Source organism: Schistocerca gregaria, chromosome X, assembly GCF_023897955.1.
Source record: "Schistocerca gregaria isolate iqSchGreg1 chromosome X, iqSchGreg1.2, whole genome shotgun sequence".
Taxonomy (NCBI): Eukaryota; Metazoa; Arthropoda; class Insecta; order Orthoptera; family Acrididae; genus Schistocerca; species Schistocerca gregaria.
In genome coordinates this window covers 483,413,203-483,435,195 of record NC_064931.1, presented here as the reverse complement: position 1 = coordinate 483,435,195, position 21,993 = coordinate 483,413,203, and the positions used below count along the sequence as shown (strand labels likewise).

At 35.6% G+C, this 21,993-nt stretch overlaps 1 protein-coding gene across 2 annotated transcripts in view; it reads left to right on the top strand.

Moving 5' to 3' along the window:
* Positions 1-21,993, top strand: part of LOC126297678 (sodium- and chloride-dependent GABA transporter 1) — a 346,980-nt gene that overhangs the window by 267,195 nt on the left and 57,792 nt on the right. For both annotated transcript variants that reach the window (XM_049988789.1, XM_049988788.1), the window contains exons 4-8: positions 5,341-5,524; positions 13,426-13,558; positions 15,660-15,794; positions 15,879-15,982; positions 20,719-20,843. In XM_049988789.1, coding sequence (XP_049844746.1) covers positions 5,341-5,524; positions 13,426-13,558; positions 15,660-15,794; positions 15,879-15,982; positions 20,719-20,843 — 681 coding nt within the window. The remainder of the gene's footprint in view (positions 1-5,340; positions 5,525-13,425; positions 13,559-15,659; positions 15,795-15,878; positions 15,983-20,718; positions 20,844-21,993) is intronic.

Here is a 21,993-nt window from a genome sequence, read left to right as displayed (position 1 = left end):
TAATTGTTTGCTCAACAGTTTCATTTAAAATCAACTGCTATATATGAACCACAATGTCCAGTTAGGAGTTTTGTGGTGTTATGAATACTGCGATGTATGACTGTGGTAAAGTGTCTTGTTTTTTTATATATAAGTAACTGAATATATCTAAAAACAAAGATGATGTGACTTACCAAATGAAAGCACTAGCAGGTTGATAGACACACAAACAAACACAAACATACACACAAAATTAAAGCTTTCACAACCAACGGTTGCTTCGTCAGGAAAGAGGGACAGAAAGATTTGATTTAGATCATAAGTGGTGAAACCCCAAAATATTATTCCATATGTTGCAAGAGACTGAAAATAGCCAAAATATGCCATCCTGGCACCCTCTGCAGTAGAGACATTGGCAATAATTCTAAAAGCAAAACAAGCTGAGTTAAGTTTCTGCATAAGTTTCATGATCATTAAAATTAAGGTTTTCATCTACATGAATCCCCAGCAATTTTGTTGATGCCACTCTGTCTATTGCCTTACCGCCCAATAACCGATCAAGATTTACATTTTGACATATGTTCCCAAACTGCATAATTTTTTTTTATTTGCATATATTGACAACTGGTTTGTGTTGAACCAAGTGTGTACATTCTTTATTACTTGATCAGTAGTTGTTTGCAGCATTTACTTTGTTGCACCTGTTATCACACTAGTGTCATCCGCGAATAGTATGGCCTTTGCTGCTCTGTCTAAGGTGTGAAAGTCATTTATGTAGACAAGGAACAATAATGGACCTAGAATACTGCCTTGCAGCACTCCTATTTCCAGCTTTTTTTTCCATCTGACACTAAATTTATTTTGTGGTTGGAGTAATCTGACATCAGTCCTACAATCTGTGTTCTGTTTTGTAGGTATGATTCAAACCACTTTTTCTGTGTTCCATGAATAACTAATGCTTCCAGTTTTTCTAAAAGAATAGCATGATTGACAGTGTCAAATACTTTGGAAAGATCTAAATGTATTACTACTACACTGTTGTCTTTTTCTAGATTTTTGACTATTTGTTCAGTGTAGCATATTAGTGCTGTTTCTGTCATTTTACTTGCCTGGAAGCCGTGCTGATTTCTATTTAGTAACTTATGGTCACTCAGATATTTGTTGATTCTTTCTGGAAACTCTCTATCACTAAATGATAAGTTGGCTATGTGTGCCTAGGGCCTTGCGATTTGTGCAGCTGTCATTGTTATGATATAAACACACACCTCTTCTACTCCTGATGACATTTTAGGCTTCAAGCTTTTTATTACTTTGAATACTTCATGTTCATCTGTTGGATCTATCCTCATGCTACAACCAGCTTTTGAAAATTCAGTTTTCTCTTCATTTGTAAATTTCGACCTTAATTAAGTTGTTGCATTTATGAAATAATTGTTGATGTAATTTGGCAAATCTTTTTTTATAATATTGACATTTTCTGTGTTTTTGATGATTATATCCTGGTCTTGACATCTCTTTCCTGTTTCAGTCTTTACAATATCCCATATGGCTTTTGATTTGTTATCTTATTGTTGTCTTATTAAGTTGTCATTACTCATAAGTGTTGCCTTGGCAATTCCTTTTTGATATACCTTCTTGTAATTCTTAACATATTCTATGAACTGTGGATCTGTAGATATCTTCAATTCTGAATTTAGTCTCTTTAGAGTTCGACAAGAAGTTTTGATGCCAACTGTGACGCAGTGCTCTATGATGCACCTTCAGTCAATGTTTGCACTATTTATTGCTACCTCTAGTTCTAGTGACTTATTTCTAAGGCATTGAACATTTAGACTTAAAATCTCCAGGTGATTAGGGTGAAAACTGGTTACAATTTTATTTACGTTTTGTGCTGTCATATAAATTCCCGTGTCCTGATGAGATACCAAAAATCCTTGAGAAGGACAGGTTTCCTGCACCTCTCGGGATGTACCCATACATTGGACTGTGGTGAGTTGCTTGTGGCTGTATTTGGTGCGGTTGATAATGTTCTTAATACTACCATATCTGTTGTTGTTGTTGATGATGATGATGATGATGATGATGATGATGATGATGATGATGATGATGCTGTTTCTGACACTTCAAATGTTGGTTCTGCCACTACTGCTGTGTTTTCTTGTGAACTTGGAGTCTAGCTTTTCATATGTGTGTTCTCCTGCTGCTGCTTGGTGAGTATATCTTTTATCTATCCAATTGCTTATATTTTTAAAAAATTATTATTTTTGTTTTTTGTGTATTATTTGTAATCAATGTTTTAGTAAAACTGTTGTGTTACTCAGTATTCGGACTGATGTTGATACTAAATTATGCAACTTCAGGAAAAAAGAGGAATTTGGCTTCTTCTTTTAGTTACACCTTCAGAATGTAGAATATTGTTGGCCCTACTATATTTGTGAGCAATTCCTAATCTTGTCATCACTATATATCTCATTACATTTCCTTCGCTGCTTTTATACCTTTAAGCTTTTTCCTTTTAAAAATACCTTTATATTTTTTTTTCAATTGTTTAAACGTGCAGCATGATTTTGTACTGTATGCAATTTCTTGATAATATTTCTCCAAGGCATGAACTCTCAGACAACTCTGCTAAAAAGTTCTCATTGTCTTCTACTTCTGTTAGTTTCAAAGAAGAGTTTTCAGTTCTAGAAAAACTCAATGTAAAGTATTGTTTGTATATTGATCTTAACCACAGTTGCCATCATTTTTGTGTACAACCTCATTCTTCAGTGTCAAATAAGGACCACTGTGGCTGTTAAAAAAAGACATGTCCAGTTTTACAAACTATATTTACATCAAGAGGTGTTTGTAGTCAGTCCATAAAAGCAATCTGTTTAAAAGCCACGAAAAGCACATTCCCGAACATTCTTATCAATGTATTTAAAATTTCAAACTCAGAAATGTTTGAACATCCATAAATAAAAAAAAGCCTAAGCCTATCCCAAAACCTCTGATGTAGACAGCCTGGGGAGGGAGTACTGCTGTTGCCAATATTAAGCTAACCATAGGCTGTAGCTTGGCCTATTCTGAAAGCTGCGCATGCTTACAGTTGGTTTAATACTTGAAACAGCAGTGCTTCTTCCCCAAACTGTCTGCATTAGAGGTTTCAAAATGGCCGTAGCCCCCTTTTCTATTTCTGGACGTTTGGACACTTGTGAGTTACAATTTTAAATACCTTGGTGAGAATGTTGGCAAATTTGCTTTTTCTGGCTTTTAAAGTACAAGTAAGTTGTTAACAATCTTTAAACGTTACTACTTAACTTGCATTGGCCTCTGGTTCATCGATGTTGTGGATGCTACAAACAATGAGAACATCTTGAAAATTTCAAGCTTGACAAATTATTTATTGACATCAGTTGATCGACAGAACTGACATAAGTGCAAAACAACTGATAAAATTGAGCTAAACTGAACTGAACTGCACTGACTCCTGAAGTAAAGAAAACTTGACGGACTGCCCCATACAGCATCACTGTGTTGCTTTAAATACAATTTCAGCAATCGCTACCACTGTTAATTTATTACAAAATGTAACTCACAATTAAAAACAATTTCATCTAAACTAACTGCTGTTACATTTGTACAGATTATAAAATATAATGTCAAAAAACATAATATGTTTATCATCATCTTGGTTTTATGTGTGAAAACTAATTCACGATCTGATTTCAACAATTATTTTGACTTTACTTTAATTTCGTAATTAGTGACTGCATAGATTTTATTGCTAACATTTGTTCAAAGTATACACATTCTGCTTCACTTCATTACATAAATTAAATACACACATTTTCTTAAATACCAGAATTTCGTAAATTTGGGTGGCGTAGGCAACAAAAGGTAAATATCTGCATAATTTACAAGCATCATTAATTACAATGAATTACATAAAAATGAATAATGAATGAAATTACATCACCGGATAATGATTGTTATTTTCATTTGAATTGTAAGGAGGTTTTTGTGTTAGCAAATTTACAAACTTCAATTATGGTAATTAGAGGAATTAGTTATTTATGCTAACATTTCCACAGCCTCTCAATATTTGTTGCTAAACATTTATTACTTCAATTTTATGATCTGCTATTTAATTTGGCATATGTACATATTTTTGTTAATGACAACAATCCATCAACAATCACGAGAATGTTCGTCATGCCAGAATATTCTATATGTATTTACAGAGAAGAATAGTTCCTTTAGGTCATACTGAACTGAATGGTACCTATAAAAACAAACATAAAAGGCCCTAGAAAGCACTGAGTTGTATGATAAATACACAGATTCATATGAAAAAGGTGGTATTGGACAGTTCATAATGATCTTGGGGGAGGCTGTTGCATTATAAGTTCTATGTTGACCAAAAGTAAGTTGTGTTGAATACCTTGTACAATACTGCAATGTGTTTTCCATTTTGCACATGTCAAGCAATGGTTCTTATAGTATCTTGCACTACTTCTGATTTACTTTTAACCATCTGCTGCATACAGATGGGTAAATGTGTTTCTAAAACTGAACAGAAACTGAAGTGACCACTAGACATTTTTCTGAATGGATAGAAGAGGACAGCAACAGGTATCTACTTTTAAATCTTTCTGATCTGTAGATAAGAAATAATTAGTGAACCACTTGTTCATAAGTTGTTGTGATGATTTATCAGAATATTCATAAAGAAGTGAAAAGCAGGGGATTGTTAAAAATGTTTTACCAATTGGTGGAGCTGATGTATTGATTAGAGAGAGGACATTTCATGAGAGTGGTATACTGCTACAATAATAATGAAGTGAAACAATCAAGCATAAACTGATGTCACTCTTTTAGATGACTGAGCAGTGGCAGCAATTATGTAGCAATGTAGTTAAGATCCAGACCTGCATGTGCAGTAAACGCTATTTTTCTTACTTGTGTAGATATCTTATGTTCATGCAGAAAATAATTTCTGAGTGTTTCTCATAATTTTCTTACTTACACTAACTAATAATTTTTTTAAGGGAAGAACAGAAAGTGACTAAATTGTTTGACCATTTTACCTATATACCTGCATGGAATGAGACATGCCATATCCTTTATATGTAGACTTAAATAAAGTCATTAAAAGTGACTTACACATGATGCAATTTTCAATTTTTTTCTTATGTAACTGTTACAAACAATAACTCTGCCTCCACATAAAACAAGAAATTACTTCAGAAAGTAATAAAAGAAGTGTGATTGATTTTTTTAACATTATTTATTTTATTTCTTGTCTGTGTTAATTTTGAATGCTTTCTTGTAGTTAGTTTATAACAATAAATAAAAAATTGAAATTTCTATTTTTCTCAGATGTTCCCTGGAGAACGTGTAACAATTACTGGAACACACCTAACTGTGTGAATGCTTACGAAAGAAGCAATTTGACTTGCTGGGAAGTGCCATATAACAGCACAGCAAATTCAAAAATATGTGCTGTGAATCAATTAAACATCTCTGTGAGGGAACTAACAGATCCTGTTAAGGAGTTCTGGGAGTAAGTCTCATTTTTTACTCTAATTCTGTTTTAATATCAGCTTGCAAATTTCCTGCACAAATATTTCTCTACATGAAGTGTATTCACATTTGTGAATATGGACAACATTCATCTGTATAATGGAATGGTGACAATGAAAATTTGTATCAGGCTGAGACTTGAAACTGGATTACCCGCATATTGCAAGTGGTCACCTTACCACTAGGCTATCCAAGCACCACTCACAGACAGACCCAAAGTTCAATACATCATCAAACATATGGCTACAGCCTGCACTTGTACATTCATTATAGATATTCCCATAGAGGGGAGATATTTTAATTGCAAGTCGTTTGCCTGCGTCAATATTACAGTGGCTGTGTTGTTCAGAAATACGATGCAGTTTTCTTTCTGACATGTGTGCATTTCTGAAGGAATAGCACTGCAGTGGCTATAGCCAACATGGAATTGATGAAACACATTCATAGTTGTGAATGTGGACAACCATCAGATGTATAATGGACGTGGACTCAAACCATGATTTCCCACTTATCATAACCAGTTTTTATTTATTTATTTATTTACTTAGTATCCTTGTATCTCAACATTATAAAAATGATATAGGATTTGTCATACATTGCCTTACACAGAAAATAGGATATGAAAAGATTTACAATTATATCTCCATAAATAATGTATTATTACATATAACACGAAACCATATGCATAACAACATTCATAATGTGTTAAATTAGAATAATAGATGATTACAATTTAGTTTTCAATGAGCATTTTGGGTCATTACTATGAAGGAAATAAGCTACTGTATATTGAATGCTGGTGTTTTAAGTATTCCTTGATGCTATAAAAACTCTTTATAATTAACATATTTTTAAGATCTTTTTTGAATATGTTGAATTATGGTATATTTTTAATTTCCTTTGGTAGTGCACTAAATAAGATTTTTGGCTGATAAAGAACACTTTTTTGATACATAGCTTTTGTGTGACTTTCTCTATGAAAGTCGTCTCTATATGTCATTTTGTAATTATGAACTTGACTGTTTAACAAAGAATGTTCCTGGTGTGCCTTCATAAAATATATACTTTCATAAATATAGATACATGGTAGAGTCATGATTTGTAGTTCCTTGAAAACTTTTTTACATGATTCTCTGTGTGCCATACCTCTGATTATCCTTGTTGCCCTCTTTTGAAGCACAAACAAGTGTTTGGCCAAACTGGTATTTCCCCAAATAATGATACTATTTCTTAGTGTGCTATGTATTAGTGCAAAGTATGAACATAACACAGCATCAACACTACAGGAATTTTTTAGTATTCTAAGAACATGACAATATTTACTTAATTTTTTGTTTAACATTTCTGTGTGTTTCTCCCACATTAAATATTCATCTAGCCATAATTCTAAAAATTTTGTGTGTGTGTGGGGGGGGGGGGGGGGGGGGGTGTTTGCTCTATCTTACACTGCCGAAGTTTTAAGTTAGGTCAGATTTTACTTCAATTGTTATATGTCTGAAGTTCATCGAAACTGTCTTTTTTGTCATTAACAATTAATTTGTTGTTTGTAAACCACATGTTTGCTTCTTCTGTGGCTACTGTGACTCTCTCCAGTAAGTCAGTTTCATTCATAGCATTGACAAATAGGCTGGTGTCATCAGCAAACAATACTGCATCTGCTGTTGATAAATGGCTTGGCAAATCATTTATAAATATTAAGAACAGCAATGTCCCCAGTACAGAGCCCTGCGGCACGCCATACCTGACACTTTGGTATGACAATGAGTAGACTTTACCTGCATGCTCTATCTCTACCTTCTGACACCAATTAGAAAGAGAGGATTTCAACCAATCATGTGCTACTCCACGAACACCATAGCAATATAGTTTCCTGAGCAGTAAATTATGGTCAATGACATCAAAAGCCTTAGACAGGTCCAAAACCAGGCCACAGCTTAACTAATTTTTGTCTACAGAATTTATGATCAGTTTAAAAAAGTTATAAATTGGGGTGTCAGTTGACATATTTTTTCTAAAACTGTTTTGCCCTTTAACTAGAATTTGATTTTTGCTAAGAAAATGAGACAGTGTTTCATGCAGTACCCTTCCAATTACTTTTGAGAATCTAGATAACAATGACATAGGCCAGTAATTGATAACATCAGACTGGTCACCCTTCTTGTAAACAGATTTGATAATCGATTTCTTTAGTTTTTCTGGGAAGACTCCTGTGCTAAATGACATGTTAATCACATCAGCAAGAGGGAAATCTATGTATCTTGCATTGTTCATTATTACTTCATCTGGAATCCCATCACAGCCACATGTAATTTTATTTTTAACTGATTTAAGTCATTTTGTACCTCTAATGCAGTAACAGAGTATAGAAACATGGTTTTATCATTCATTGGTAGTTGCACTCTGGAGTTGAAATCATATCTTCCTTGAATTAGTTTTGTTGCGATATTTGGGTCATGTGTGTTGAATATGTTGGCCATCTGTAGTGGGTCCTCAACTGTTTTCCCTTCACTTTTAATTACAAGAATGCTGTTTTTACTTTTTTGTTTACCTGTGCTCCTATTTATTACCTCCATGGTTGATTTTATTTTGTTAGTATTTTTCCTGATCTGAATCATTATTTAGTTTCTTAGCCACTATTATAACATTTTTTATACTTTCCTGTAAATTTTTACATATGGTTTTAATGCAACAGTATTTTTTACAGATGTGATTAACTTTCAAAGAGTGTCTGCAGATTTTTTTATTCCCTGTGTTAGACATGTCTTTGTTTTGGTTTTAATTTTGACTCATTTAATAGGAAATGTAATATTATAACAATGTCAATAATTTGCTAGGAATGACTCAAACTTTTTATCTACATCACAGGTTGAGTCTGTGTCCCAAGTTATGTTTTTTAACATGTGATTAAAACCTCTTATGCTGTTTTCATTTACAAATTGTTTCTCACCACTGGATCCTTAATAGATATATTATATAATGTTAACGTGACTGCCTTATGATCCGAGAACCCTGTCTCTATTACTTCAGCGATATGCTCACATTTATTTTTACAAATACTTGATCAATTATTGTTTCAGACCCATTTAAACATCTAGTGTCATCTGTTACTGTTGCTGTCATATTATAAGATAAGAACAGATTGGTCAGTTGTTGTTGTTTACTGCAGTTAGCTTTAAAATTAACATTAAAATCCCCAAAGACAATTGTATTTGTTAATTGCAGTTTAAGTTGATTTAGCAGGATTTAAAGGTTGTGGAGAAAAGAAGTAAAATTCCCTGCCTTACCATTAGGCTATCTGAGCATCACCCCATGAACCATGGACCTTGCCGTTGGTGGGGAGGCTTGCGTGCCTCAGCGATACAGATGGCCGTACCGTAGGTGCAACCACAACGGAGGGGTATCTGTTGAGAGGCCAGACAAACGTGTGGTTCCTGAAGAGGGGCAGCAGCCTTTTCAGTAGTTGCAGGGGCAACAGTCTGGATGATTGACTGATCTGGCCTTGCAACGTTAACCAAAACGGCCTTGCTGTGCTGGTACTGCGAACGGCTGAAAGCAAGGGGAAACTACAGCCGTAATTTTTCCCGAGGACATGCAGCTTTACTGTATGGTTAAATGATTATGGCATCCTCTTGGGTAAAATATTCCGGAGGTAAAATAGTCCCCCATTCGGATCTCCGGGCGGGGACTACTCAGGAGGATGTCGTTATCAGGAGAAAGAAAACTGGCGTTCTACGGAGCGTGGAATGTCAGATCCCTTAATCGGGCAGGTAGGTTAGAAAATTTAAAAAGGGAAATGGATAGGTTAAAGTTAGATATAGTGGGAATTAGTGAAGTTCGGTGGCAGGAGGAACAAGACTTCTGGTCAGGTGACTACAGGGTTATAAACACAAAATCAAATAGGGGTAATGCAGGAGTAGGTTTAATAATGAATAGGAAAATAGGAATGCGGCTAAGCTACTACAAACAGCATAGTGAACGCATTATTGTGGCCAAGATAGATACGAAGCCCACACCTACTACAGTAGTACAAGTTTATATGCCAACTAGCTCTGCAGATGATGAAGAAATTGAAGAAATGTACGATGAAATAAAAGAAATTATTCAGATAGTGAAGGGAGACGAAAATTTAATAGTAATGGGTGACTGGAATTCGAGTGTAGGAAAAGGGAGAGAAGGAAACATAGTAGGTGAATATGGATTGGGGCTAAGAAATGAAAGAGGAAGCCGCCTAGTAGAATTTTGCACAGAGCACAACTTAATCATAGCTAACACTTGGTTTAAGAATCATGAAAGAAGGTTGTATACCTGGAAGAACCCTGGAGATACTAAAAGGTATCAGATAGATTATATAATGGTAAGACAGAGATTTAGGAACCAGGTTTTAAGTTGTAAGACATTTCCAGGGGCAGATGTGGACTCTGACCACAATCTATTGGTTATGACCTGTAGATTAAAACTGAAGAAACTGCAAAAATGTGGGAAATGAAGGAGATGGGACATGGATAAACTGAAAGAACCAGAGGTTGTACATAGTTTCAGAGAGAGCATAAGGGAACAATTGACAGGAATAGGGGAAAGAAATGCAGTAGAAGAAGAATGGGTAGCTCTGAGGGATCTAGTAGTGAAGGCAGCAGAGGATAAAGTAGGTACAAAGACGAGGGCTGCTAGAAATCCTTGGGTAACAGAAGAAATATTGAATTTAATTGATGAAAGGAGAAAATATAAAAATGCAGTAAATGAAACAGGCAAAAAGGAATACAAACGTCTCAAAAATGAGATCGACAGGAAGTGCAAAATGGCTAAACAGGGATGGCTAGAGGACAAATGTAAGGATGTAGAAGCTTATCTCACTAGGGGTAAGATAGATACTGCCTACAGGAAAATTAAAGAGACCTTTGGAGAGAAGACAACCACGTGTATGAATATCAAGAGCTCAGATGGCAGCCCAGTTCTAAGCAAAGAAGGGAAGGCAGAAAGGTGGAAGGAGTATATAGAAGGTTTATACAAGGGCGATGTACTTGAGGACAATATTATGGAAATAGAAGAGGATGTAGATGAAGACGAAATGGGAGATACGATACTGCGGGAAGAGTTTGACAGAGCACTGAAAGACCTGAGTCGAAACAAGGCCCCCGGAGTAGACAACATTCCATTAGAACTACTGACGGCCTTGGGAGAGCCAGTCATGACAAAACTCTACCAGCTGGTGAGCAAGATGTATGAGACAGGTGAAATACCCTCAGACTTCAAGAAGAATATAATAATTCCAATCCCAAAGAAAGCAGGTGCTGACAGATGTGAAAATTACCGAACTATCAGTTTAATAAGCCACGGCTGCAAAATACTAACGCGAATTCTTTACAGACGAATGGAAAAACTGGTAGATGCAGACCTCGGGGAGGATCAGTTTGGATTCCGTCGAAATGTTGGAACACGTGAGGCAATACTGACCTTACGACTTATCTTAGAAGAAAGATTAAGAAAAGGCAAACCTACGTTTCTAGCATTTGTAGACTTAGAGAAAGCTTTTGACAATGTTGACTGGAATACTCTTTTTCAAATTCTAAAGGTGGCAGGGGTAAAATACAGGGAGCGAAAGGCTATTTATAATTTGTACAGAAACCAGATGGCAGTAATAAGAGTCGAGGGGCATGAAAGGGAAGCAGTGGTTGGGAAAGGAGTGAGACAGGGTTGTAGCCTCTCCCCGATGTTATTCAATCTGTATATTGAGCAAGCAGTAAAGGAAACAAAAGAAAAATTTGGAGTAGGTGTTAAAATTCATGGAGACGAAGTAAAAACTTTGAGGTTCGCCGATGACATTGTAATTCTGTCAGAGACGGCAAAGGACTTGGAAGAGCAGTTGAACGGAATGGACAGTGTCTTGAAAGGAGGATATAAGATGAACATTAACAAAAGCAAAACGAGGATAATGGAATGTAGTCAAATTAAATCGGGTGATGCTGAGGGAATTAGATTAGGAAATGAGACACTTAAAGTAGTAAAGGAGTTTTGTTATTTAGGAAGTAAAATAACTGATGATGGTCGAAGTAGAGAGGATATAAAATGTAGACTGGCAATGGCAAGGAAAGCGTTTCTGAAGAAGAGAAATTTGTTAACATCGAATATAGATTTATGTATCAGGAAGTCGTTTCTGAAAGTATTTGTTTGGAGTGTAGCCATGTATGGAAGTGAAACATGGACGGTAACTAGTTTGGACAAGAAGAGAATAGAAGCTTTCGAAATGTGGTGCTACAGAAGAATACTGAAGATAAGGTGGATAGATCACGTAACTAATGAGGAGGTATTGAATAGGATTGGGGAGAAGAGAAGTTTGTGGCACAACTTGACTAGAAGAAGGGATCGGTTGGTAGGACATGTTTTGAGGCATCAAGGGATCACAAATTTAGTATTGGAGGGCAGCGTGGAGGGTAAAAATCGTAGAGGGAGACCGAGAGATGAGTACACTAAGCAGATTCAGAAGGATGTAGGTTGCAGTAGGTACTGGGAGATGAAGCAGCTTGCACAGGATAGAGTAGCATGGAGAGCTGCATCAAACCAGTCTCAGGACTGAAGACAACAACAACAACATCTGAGCATAATTCACGGTCAACACCAGATGTCTCCCCTGTACAGGAATAAACATGATTATATGAGTCCAGGTTATAGACACATGTTTGACAACATATGTAAGATTGGGTCTGGTCATTAGTTGGACTCATATAGCCTAATAGAAAGGCAACTGTTCATGATAAGCCATAAATTGAGATTCAAGCCCAGCCCAGCACAAATTTTCATTGTCATCATTCCATTATACAGTTGACTGTGGTCCATATTCACTACTTCAAACACATTTTATGTATTTTATAATGTCCATAGTCACTGCAGTGCCTTTCCTTTGGACATGCATGTATATCTGTAGGAACATTGCATAGTATTTCTGAGCAACATTGGCATTGCACTATCATAATATTTCTCTGTGTTCCAACCCAAATCTGTTGATCAGAATAGGTAGTTCACACTGAGCATCGAGAGATTGTAATTTGGAAAATTTTCATGCTTTACCCGCAGTTAAGAGCTGTAGTTAAATTATTATAGCCTCGATAGTTCCATTAAGAATCATTTGATTTTCAAAATCATATGGTGGAAATAAAATTTTTCAATGTGAACAGCTATCAATAATAAACTTTTTAAAAACCTTCTCGGATTCTCAGCAGAACAGGATTTGTGTAGATTTTTTTGATTCAGATTGAAAATAAAGCCTTCTGTTACATATAACAAAAATATTTGTTTAAATTTTTTATAAGGAAACTCCAAAACTGTCAAATGGGAAAACTTTTAACAAGTTGTCATTAAAAATGTGAATATTAAGTATTTATGGGTTGATATGTTCACTACATTACCGACTTCTTGGACTAGCTAAATTAACTGATACTTCTTTGACCTTATCGCTTCACAAATTTTAACTAGTTTGATGAGTTATGGATTAAGAGTAACTTAACCAAACAAATACTGGCTAACCAACTTTATGGCATTTAATGAGTTGATCATACACTACCAGTAATAAGCAGTTGCTGTAACTAAATTCCATCTAAGACTGCAACTCAAGCTAATAATTGAGCGCGTGCATGTGTGTTTGTGTTTGTGTGTGTGTGTGTGTGTGTGTGTGTGTGTGTGTGTGTGTGTGTTTGTTTGTTTGTTTGTTTGTGTGTGTTTGTTTGTGTTTGTGTTTTTGTGTGTGTGTGTGCACGCTCATGAGTACATTTGGGCATGTGTGCATATATCATGAAGTCTGCCAGACTACATATAATTGAGGATTATATGAAAGATCCCTTTGCAACATCAGTATATACCAACTAGCTTTTATTTTATCTTGCCTTTCAGACGACGGGCACTACAGATTTCAGAAGGTGTTGAGCATGTTGGCGGTATTAGATGGGAGCTTGCTGGGACTCTGCTACTTGTTTGGGTCATGTGCTACTTTTGCATCTGGAAGGGTGTCAAATGGACTGGCAAAGTAAACTTTTATTTATATGTCAGACTATTGAGGTATTTTATCATAATGTATGGCATAGCTTTGCTTGTGTAGAATAAATATGGGTTAAGTAACAAGAAAAATCTGTGATTGAAGACTAACACTTTTAAGAATGTAGACCAACACCAATCTTGTAGATGAGACAGCAGGTAAATAGTAGAATAAACAATGTAGTGGCTTTTGTTTGTTAGTTCTTCTTCTTTAGATTCTGTGTTAATTTAAAGAGATGTAAAAGACAGCTGTAGACGATAATTACCTTTGCCTAATGCTCCAGGACAATATGTTACTGTCTGGAAGCTAAAGTGATTATTTCACATTATTTCATCACTGTTCATTACTTCACCAATATTGTAAATCTCTCATCAATTATTTCAATCAAATAAAAATACGATTTTAACAACTCCTTAAATTTTAACGATTTCGACATGAAGCCTCAATGTCACTCAGTGACATGAGAGAGAGTGATTGAGAGTCAGGCTCAATCTCAAAAGTGTTAAGTCATTTTCTAAACAAATCATCTTCACACTATTTCCACAAATATCAAACAAAGATAAATATTTGACATGTTTTCTGTTGAAAGTAGTAAATAGAGGAAAAATCATTATGTGATAAGCTACATGAAAAACTTTTACATGGAAGACTGAAATGTTAAAGTTTTACAAAAGAAGTAAATTAGTGTTCATGTAAAAATTTCACTATGAAAATAAATCTGTACCTCTTAAAACAATTATTGTGAAAAGTTCCATTGAATGTTACTGATAATGTAATGGAGGATATAAGTAGATCACATCTACTGTAAAAACTAAGTAAGCTGGTTTAGTAGTTAAGATAAGGGACAAATTGGAGTTTCTTAAATTAGTGTAGGAAAATGACAGGATGGTTCTTTTGACAAGGCCATTTCTAATTTTTTTCTTCATCCTTGCCCAGTTCCAGTACTCTGACTCTAAGCAAGTTATCTTTTATCTTCCCCCCACTGCAAAAACTTTTTTGGTAACTGTAAAGTAAATTTTGACCACAGATATTGTCCAATTTGAATGTCTGAGTCAAATTTTGAATGAATTATTACCCCAGAAGAAAACTACATGAGAAGTCTTGAGCTTACAGTAAAATGAATTACCTATCAATGAGCTAAGTTTCAAACACTGTCAACAAAATAGTTGTCACTGTATATAATGTGACATCTTACAGTGTTTAGCATGATGTAGAAAGTAGGACACACAGTTAAATGATTTGATGTTTTTAATGAAGATGATCCAAGTATGGAAAATTCTATCCCATTTAAAATTTCTTAGCATAACACTGTGGGATAAGATTGTGGTTAACAGGACAGTGGAAACTATATCAGAAGTTAGCATTGGATTTTTATTTTGGAGTTTATTTAACTTGAGATAAGAATATGATTCTTCTCTAGTTTAAAACCTTGATCTAACACCTATGTCTTGTTTGATACTCAGCTCTAAAGAATATCAGAAGACAGCTGATATTTAATGCCAGTATGAATGACATATGCCAATGACCTTGCCACAGTGGTAACACTGGTCCCCATTAGATCACCAAAGTTAAGCACTGACAGGCTTGTCTAGCACTTGGATAGGTAACCATCCAGTCTGTCGAGCCCTGTTGGCAACCAGCGTGCACTCAGCCCTTGTGAGGGAAAACTGAGGAGCTACTTGATTGAGAAGTAGCAGCTCCAGTCTTGTAAACTGGCATATTGCTGGCAGAGCAGTGTGCTGACCACATGCCCATTCATATCTGCATCCAGTGATGCCTCTGGGCTGCAGATGACACAGCAGCCAGTTGATACTGGTGGCCTGTTCAGGCAGAGTTTCTTTTAGTTTTTAATGAATGATATATGAGTGCAGTTCACAAATATTCAGTGCACCTTATTATTTTCTTACTTGATGGAAGCCACAATGTTTCATAATAATCCAGACAATTTACTTTAATATTTTGAACTGTTGGTTGTATGATTCATTATTTCAACAGAGTACCTGACAAACAAATGTCTCTTAAAACATATCATTCATAGGGTTTACAATTTTCTACAATAATAATAATTAAATATTAATTTTTTTAACTTTAGGTGGTGTACTTCACTGCTCTGTTTCCTTATGTGCTTCTGACTGTACTCCTGATACGTGGAATTACATTACCTGGAGCTGCTGAGGGAATCAGATTTTACATCAGCCCAAACCTGTCCAAATTGCAGGAGTCTGAGGTATGGTGACTTAATAAAAAAAATAATGTAGTTAATTTATTTGTGGAATTCAATTCATTTGCAAGGTAATTTCATATTTCATAGGTATGGATTGATGCCGTCACACAAATATTTTTCTCTTATGGCCTTGGACTTGGCACACTTGTGGCCTTAGGAAGTTATAACAAGTTTACCAACAATGTTTACAAGTAAGTAATAGTCTTGTTTGCACATATATAACATTTTAATGATTTGCATTCAATATTAGCCATATTGCCATTAATACACTGAATAACCATTTAAAGTACTCAGCATTGCAAGTAAATGATCTAGAGACACCAGATATTGCTGGAAATAACTATTTAATGTTTTGATAATAATTATAATGAATCCTCTCCATTACACATAAAAATATATAAAGTAAACAACACATTCTGAACCAAAAAGCTCATTGTCCAATCCTTGATAGCCTAAGGGACGTTGACTGGCCACTCTGTCATCTGCTGCCTTGTGGTGTCATGCAGATGAATGTGATATGGAGGGGCATGTGGACACTGTACTGCTCTCCTGGGCATTTTGCTGTCCTTCCAGACTGTGAAGCCACTATTTCTTATTGAAGTAGCTCATCAGTTCACACCATGAGGTGGAGTGTACCCTGTACCAGTCCTCCCACCAAGGAAACAGTCCTTGGCAGTACCAGGAATTGAACCTAGGTCCTCCAAATAGCAGCCAGTTATGCTGACCATTCAGCTACAAAGCAGACTAAGTTGATCCAGTGGACCTAAAATAATCAAATTTTCTCAGATTTGTTTTAAGTAGCACAACTGATTAAGAGTTCTGTAGCAAGAAATATGGGGTGCTAGATGTAATTTGGTAATGTTTATATTCTCTTGTGACTCTACATGCAACTACTTGTTTGAATATTTCAAGAAAATTATAAATTAAGTGTAAATTGGCTCTTACTGGAACATAAGACTGTTTAGGTAATCTACTACTATAGACTGAGGTATCTGTCCAAACCAACATACGCTATGTGGCAAAAGTCTCCGGACATCCCACTAAATATGTTCTGAATGATGTCAGTCAAAACAGGGTATATAAAAGTGTAGCCACGTATGTGTCTTCTGCCAAAATAAGTTAATGGTAATAATAAAGTGAATTCAAATAAAGCATGGCTGTATGTAACCACAAGTTGGATCTACAATCCCAGAAATTTCATACAAATTACATGTGCCTAGGTCAGTTGCTAATGAGCTTACTGTTAAGAAAACAAGTGTTAAACAAATTACTTCTCTGATACACTTAAGAAATTAACTGATAGGGGCCACTGACTATAAAGCATTCTGTGCAAACCTATCATCTGATATAGTTGACAGCTATAACGTATTTTTCCCACATCATATATGTACAACTCAGTGGCTGAATGATCTATTAAGAGGTGATAGAACTTAGTATACAAATATCTGCTGCTGCACAGAAGTCACAAGAACAAACCTGAAACATCTCTTAGAGTAGTGCAAACAATCCTGTCCTTGCTGTATGGATCATTGTATAGTTTTGTATCATAATGAGTCATGATCATGATGCAGTGGAGTGAATGACTGACAGATGGTATTTAATTGAATGTGTTGTGGCCCCTATAAAATACAGATAAGGTGATGATCTGGGCTGTTATTTGTTGTTTGGTATCATAGCTCTGACATTGGTGCTAGCAAAATGAATGCTGGTATATGGAAACAATTTAAGGCAACATTATGCTCCTCACACCATACCAACAGTTTGTAAATGAATCTCTGCTGTATTGGTATCATAATCCTCCTGGCCACAAAGCAAGGTCCATTAAATAGTAATTCATAGAAAATCTGGTGGATTTACTGGCATGTATTGCTTAATTTCAGATCCTGAATAGCAGCATACATCTATTGGATGGGAACATAGTTTTTCATGACAACATTAATGGATAAAAGTTTCTTTCTTTCCTTTCCATAATGAGGGATAACTGATACCTCCAGCGACTTCCTTCATTACCATCATCAGCAGTAGCAGTTGACTGTCATAATTGAAGATGTGATATTTTAGATCAATAGCAAGATCAATTCTATAATGGTGTTTTATATATTCTGCCATTGATTATGTCAAACTCTATAATGGAGGAATGCTAGTAGTGGCACCCAGACCCATTGGAAAGTAAGAAACTCAATGTAGACTTGTGGTTACACTCATCAATAGAGGCAATGTCTGTAATCGAAATGAGACTGAGATGGCGACTAGTTATTGAACTTAGTGGTGATCATGATACACATTGGGTTTATTCTAGAATCTGTGGAGGCTTTAATTTTTTCATTTCTTGAGAGAGGTTTAACTTGCTGATTCTTGATTACCCAAACTGTTCTTCACAGATACTCTAAGATGGTATCTTATGATAGAGAAGTCATTCACAGTGCAATCTGAACACCAAAATAAATAACACAGTTAAGAGGTCATTTCTTATCTTATCATCAATGAAAACAATAAAATAAATAGTCATGTATGGTGTAAGGACCAAGATTTCCACTTCTTTCTGTTCTGGAATGTGTACTATCCTTTTGGAAGGACTGTGATTACCACTTCTTTTTGTCTTGAAATGTGTACTATCCTTTTGGAAGTATTTTATGCATCTTTCATAATATCTTCATTTGTCCTTACACTTTGGTGACATCAAGTTCAAACTAGCATTACCACTCATCTATTTCCTTCCTATAACAAATAATTAAAATAAAAGAGAGGCAACCACTGACCTATTATCATTCAGAATCCATCACCATAAATAAATTGTGTATGCAAATAAGAGTAGTTTTCCTACAGTTAAACAAACCCTACACCAGAACAGCAATTACTTTGAAGTGTGTTCTATCTCCTCAACCTGTCCCATGTACCATTACACTCAGCTGTGTAAGTGTGTACAACCTCTTCATTACACTCATATGGTAAATGTGTTGGTAACCTTACTCACCTTGCATTTCTCCATGACTCATCTTGCTTCTTTTGTTCCCAGCCTCATCTACATCTTTCTTAAGCTTATGAACTATTCGCAAATCTCACCTCATACTTTCCTAGTTCAGTATAACATACAGTTCTGCTACTTTGTTCTTCAAGTGTTATCTACATGACTGACTTGCTGGTCTCAAGTAGCTACATCATTGCCCCATTGGCATTCATTTTTTGTACTTTTGGTCACCATCATAGCCCTTGAAAGAACACCTGATTCCAAAACAATGTAGTGGATTCATTTTATATGTTTGTCTTGTTGCTTTTTTCGCCAATCTATATTTTTGGTTAGCTGAAGCATTACATTCTGCTTCCCTAATAGTCACGAGAGTCTGATCTTCCTTGACAGTGTATAGAGTAAGAGTTAAAGAACATGGAGGCAGATATATTGAGTGTTGTACACTTTGTGTGCTTCATCATAGAGTGCACTCCAAGATCTTCTTTTTTTCCAAATACTGCCATCTGACCAGTTCCAATCAAGCTAAAACATCAGGACAAGATGTGGAAAAATATGTAAGAGTGTGTGTGTGTGTGTGTGTGTGTGTGTGTGTGTGTGTGTGTGTGTGTGTGTGTGTGCATGTGTGTGTCCGGGTTGCAGATTGTTATCAAGAGTATGTGCATACAGACTAGGTTCCCAGATAAGCGAGTCACCCCAAGACTTTGTAAGTAATAGAACACAGTACATTGTCCTCAATGCCAAGGGCTCATCATAGGCAATGATGTCATTAGCAGAGCGCCAGGGAAGTGTGATAGGACTGCTCTTATTCTGTACATAAAGAAATGATGTGATGGACAGGATGACCAGCAATCTGCACCTGTCTGCTGATGATGATGTGGTGAATGGGAAGGTGTCACTGTTGAACGGCTGTAGGAAGATACAAGATGACTTAGACAAAATTTCTGGTTGGGGTAATGAATGACAGCAAAATAGAAAATAGAGACATTAGTTTCAATAGTTTGAAAAAACACTGTCTTGTAAACTGAAAATAAGTCTAGCTCCAACATTTAAAATGTCAGGACTAGGAAAAGTTTCCTATTCTTAGTCCCCAAAGCCATTATTTTGATAATCTAACCCCTGAAATGTTAAAAATAATAATTATATTACTATCAAATGAAATAAGTATTAATTTTATTATCAACAAACCCACAGCTCCTGTACAAAAGAATGTGCATGCAGTTCATGGTGCACCAAATTCTAGTGATCTGTGAAGATAAATAATGGCACATCTGTAGCAATGCTCTGGATATTTGAAATCCAGCTCTTTCATCTATTCTGCCATTCAGATGCAATATTTGTAATCTCAAAATGAAATAATGTTTTATTGTTACCTGCCTGGTTTACAATACATCCAGACTCATTAGGCTTAAGTCTTCACACATGGTTCATTTTAATAGCGTAAGTAGAATGTCATGATGTAACAGACCACAGTTTAGTCTACAGAGCATAGCAACAACCAGCTGCATTTCCATGATTCACATTATATTTGCTGTCCCAACAACTCTTCATCATGCACAACATTTAAGGTTTTTAAAATAACATAGATGTACAGTCACACAGTTTTTACTACTTACTACATTTTTAAATTACATTCTTCACATTGTACTTATGAAATATCCCACATCTGTGGTCATCAGATTTGATGTAGGATTAAGTTCATTTTGTTGTAATATGTAAAGATATCATGCTTGGCTGATTGCTTGTAACATTGCAATTCTTTCATATATATATACTGGTATAAATGACAGTGTATGATTTGCAGACAGTAGACACATCCAAGAATTAATTCAGGGAGAAAGAAATTTATAATACTTATCAATTATTAATAAATAATTGTGACAATGGAATATTTTTGGAAAATGCATCATTGTGTTCAGAGCACTGATTACTTTATTTTCTTCAAAATACTTATTTTTTCAGGGATGCACTTATTGTCTGTTCTGTGAATTCAAGTACTAGTGTCTTTGCTGGTTTTGTCATCTTCTCGGTAGTTGGATTCATGGCCCATGAACAACAGAAGCCAGTTGCAGAAGTAGCAGCCTCAGGTAAACAATAAAAACTAATTCAGTATAATGGAAAAAATTCTCTAATGTGGTTATAGCACTGTTGATTGCTTTCTCCCAACATACGGTATCTTATTTCATTCTCTCTGTTCTTTTGCATGCTTATTACCTATATATCTGCTGTGAATCTATGTCTGTTCATCATACAGTAGCTTGCATTATTCTGTGGCCATAACCCAACAACAACATCCTCCAGATCCAAATTTTGAGACAATTTTGCATGTAATCATAATAACTGAAACACTCTCAGACAGATGTCTTTGATTTGTTTCATATATTTCCTAATTCCATTGTGCTCTGTAAATGATCATTACTCTGCATACTTTTTAGTGGTACCTAAATTCATAAGGCATTTTCTGCTATAATTTCTTTAACTCAATACATGCGTGATACTTAAATGTTTTTCAGTATTTCATCAAATAAAGGCAATTTTGGCTACATATCTCTCTATACAGCACCTACCACATATTCCTGTTGTATCACTTTTACCATTAGTTTTTACCTTCTTATTTTCAACCTTTTTTAACTTCTTTTAGTCACTCTTTTTGTCTCCTTATCATATAACCATGAATGTCTACTCATTCTACCTCCATCACTTTCAAAAACTGTCCTTTGCACTGGCAGAACTCCAATATCACATCCTCTTTCTGAAATCTTTTCTGGCACATAGAATCCAACATAATAGGCATACTATTAAAATTGGTTTCTTGGACTTTCGCCTTTTCCAGTTCCATCAGTCCCTCATCCTCACCAACCTGGGACTTCATAAGCATACAATCCAAACTCAAAACACACCCGACAGCTTTCACTCCTTTCACAAAATCCTTGTACTCTGTGACCACAACTTTCTGAATGTCATGACTGCAATAGAAACATGTGCCCTTCAACAGTTGGAACATCATCCTGAGCACCATCTGAGGAAGCTGTACCAGCAGTTACAGCAGACATTTACAGACCAGGTCCCACAGACAGCCTGTCATTGACCTGATGGTGCCCCCCTCCCCTCACCATTTCTTCTTGTAACTTTATTTTCATTTTAATAATCTCTCCTTCCCTCCCACAACCCTTAGCCATTTTGCCTGAAAATGAATCAGAAGCAGTACAGCTGGAATTCATCAACATGAAAAACAAT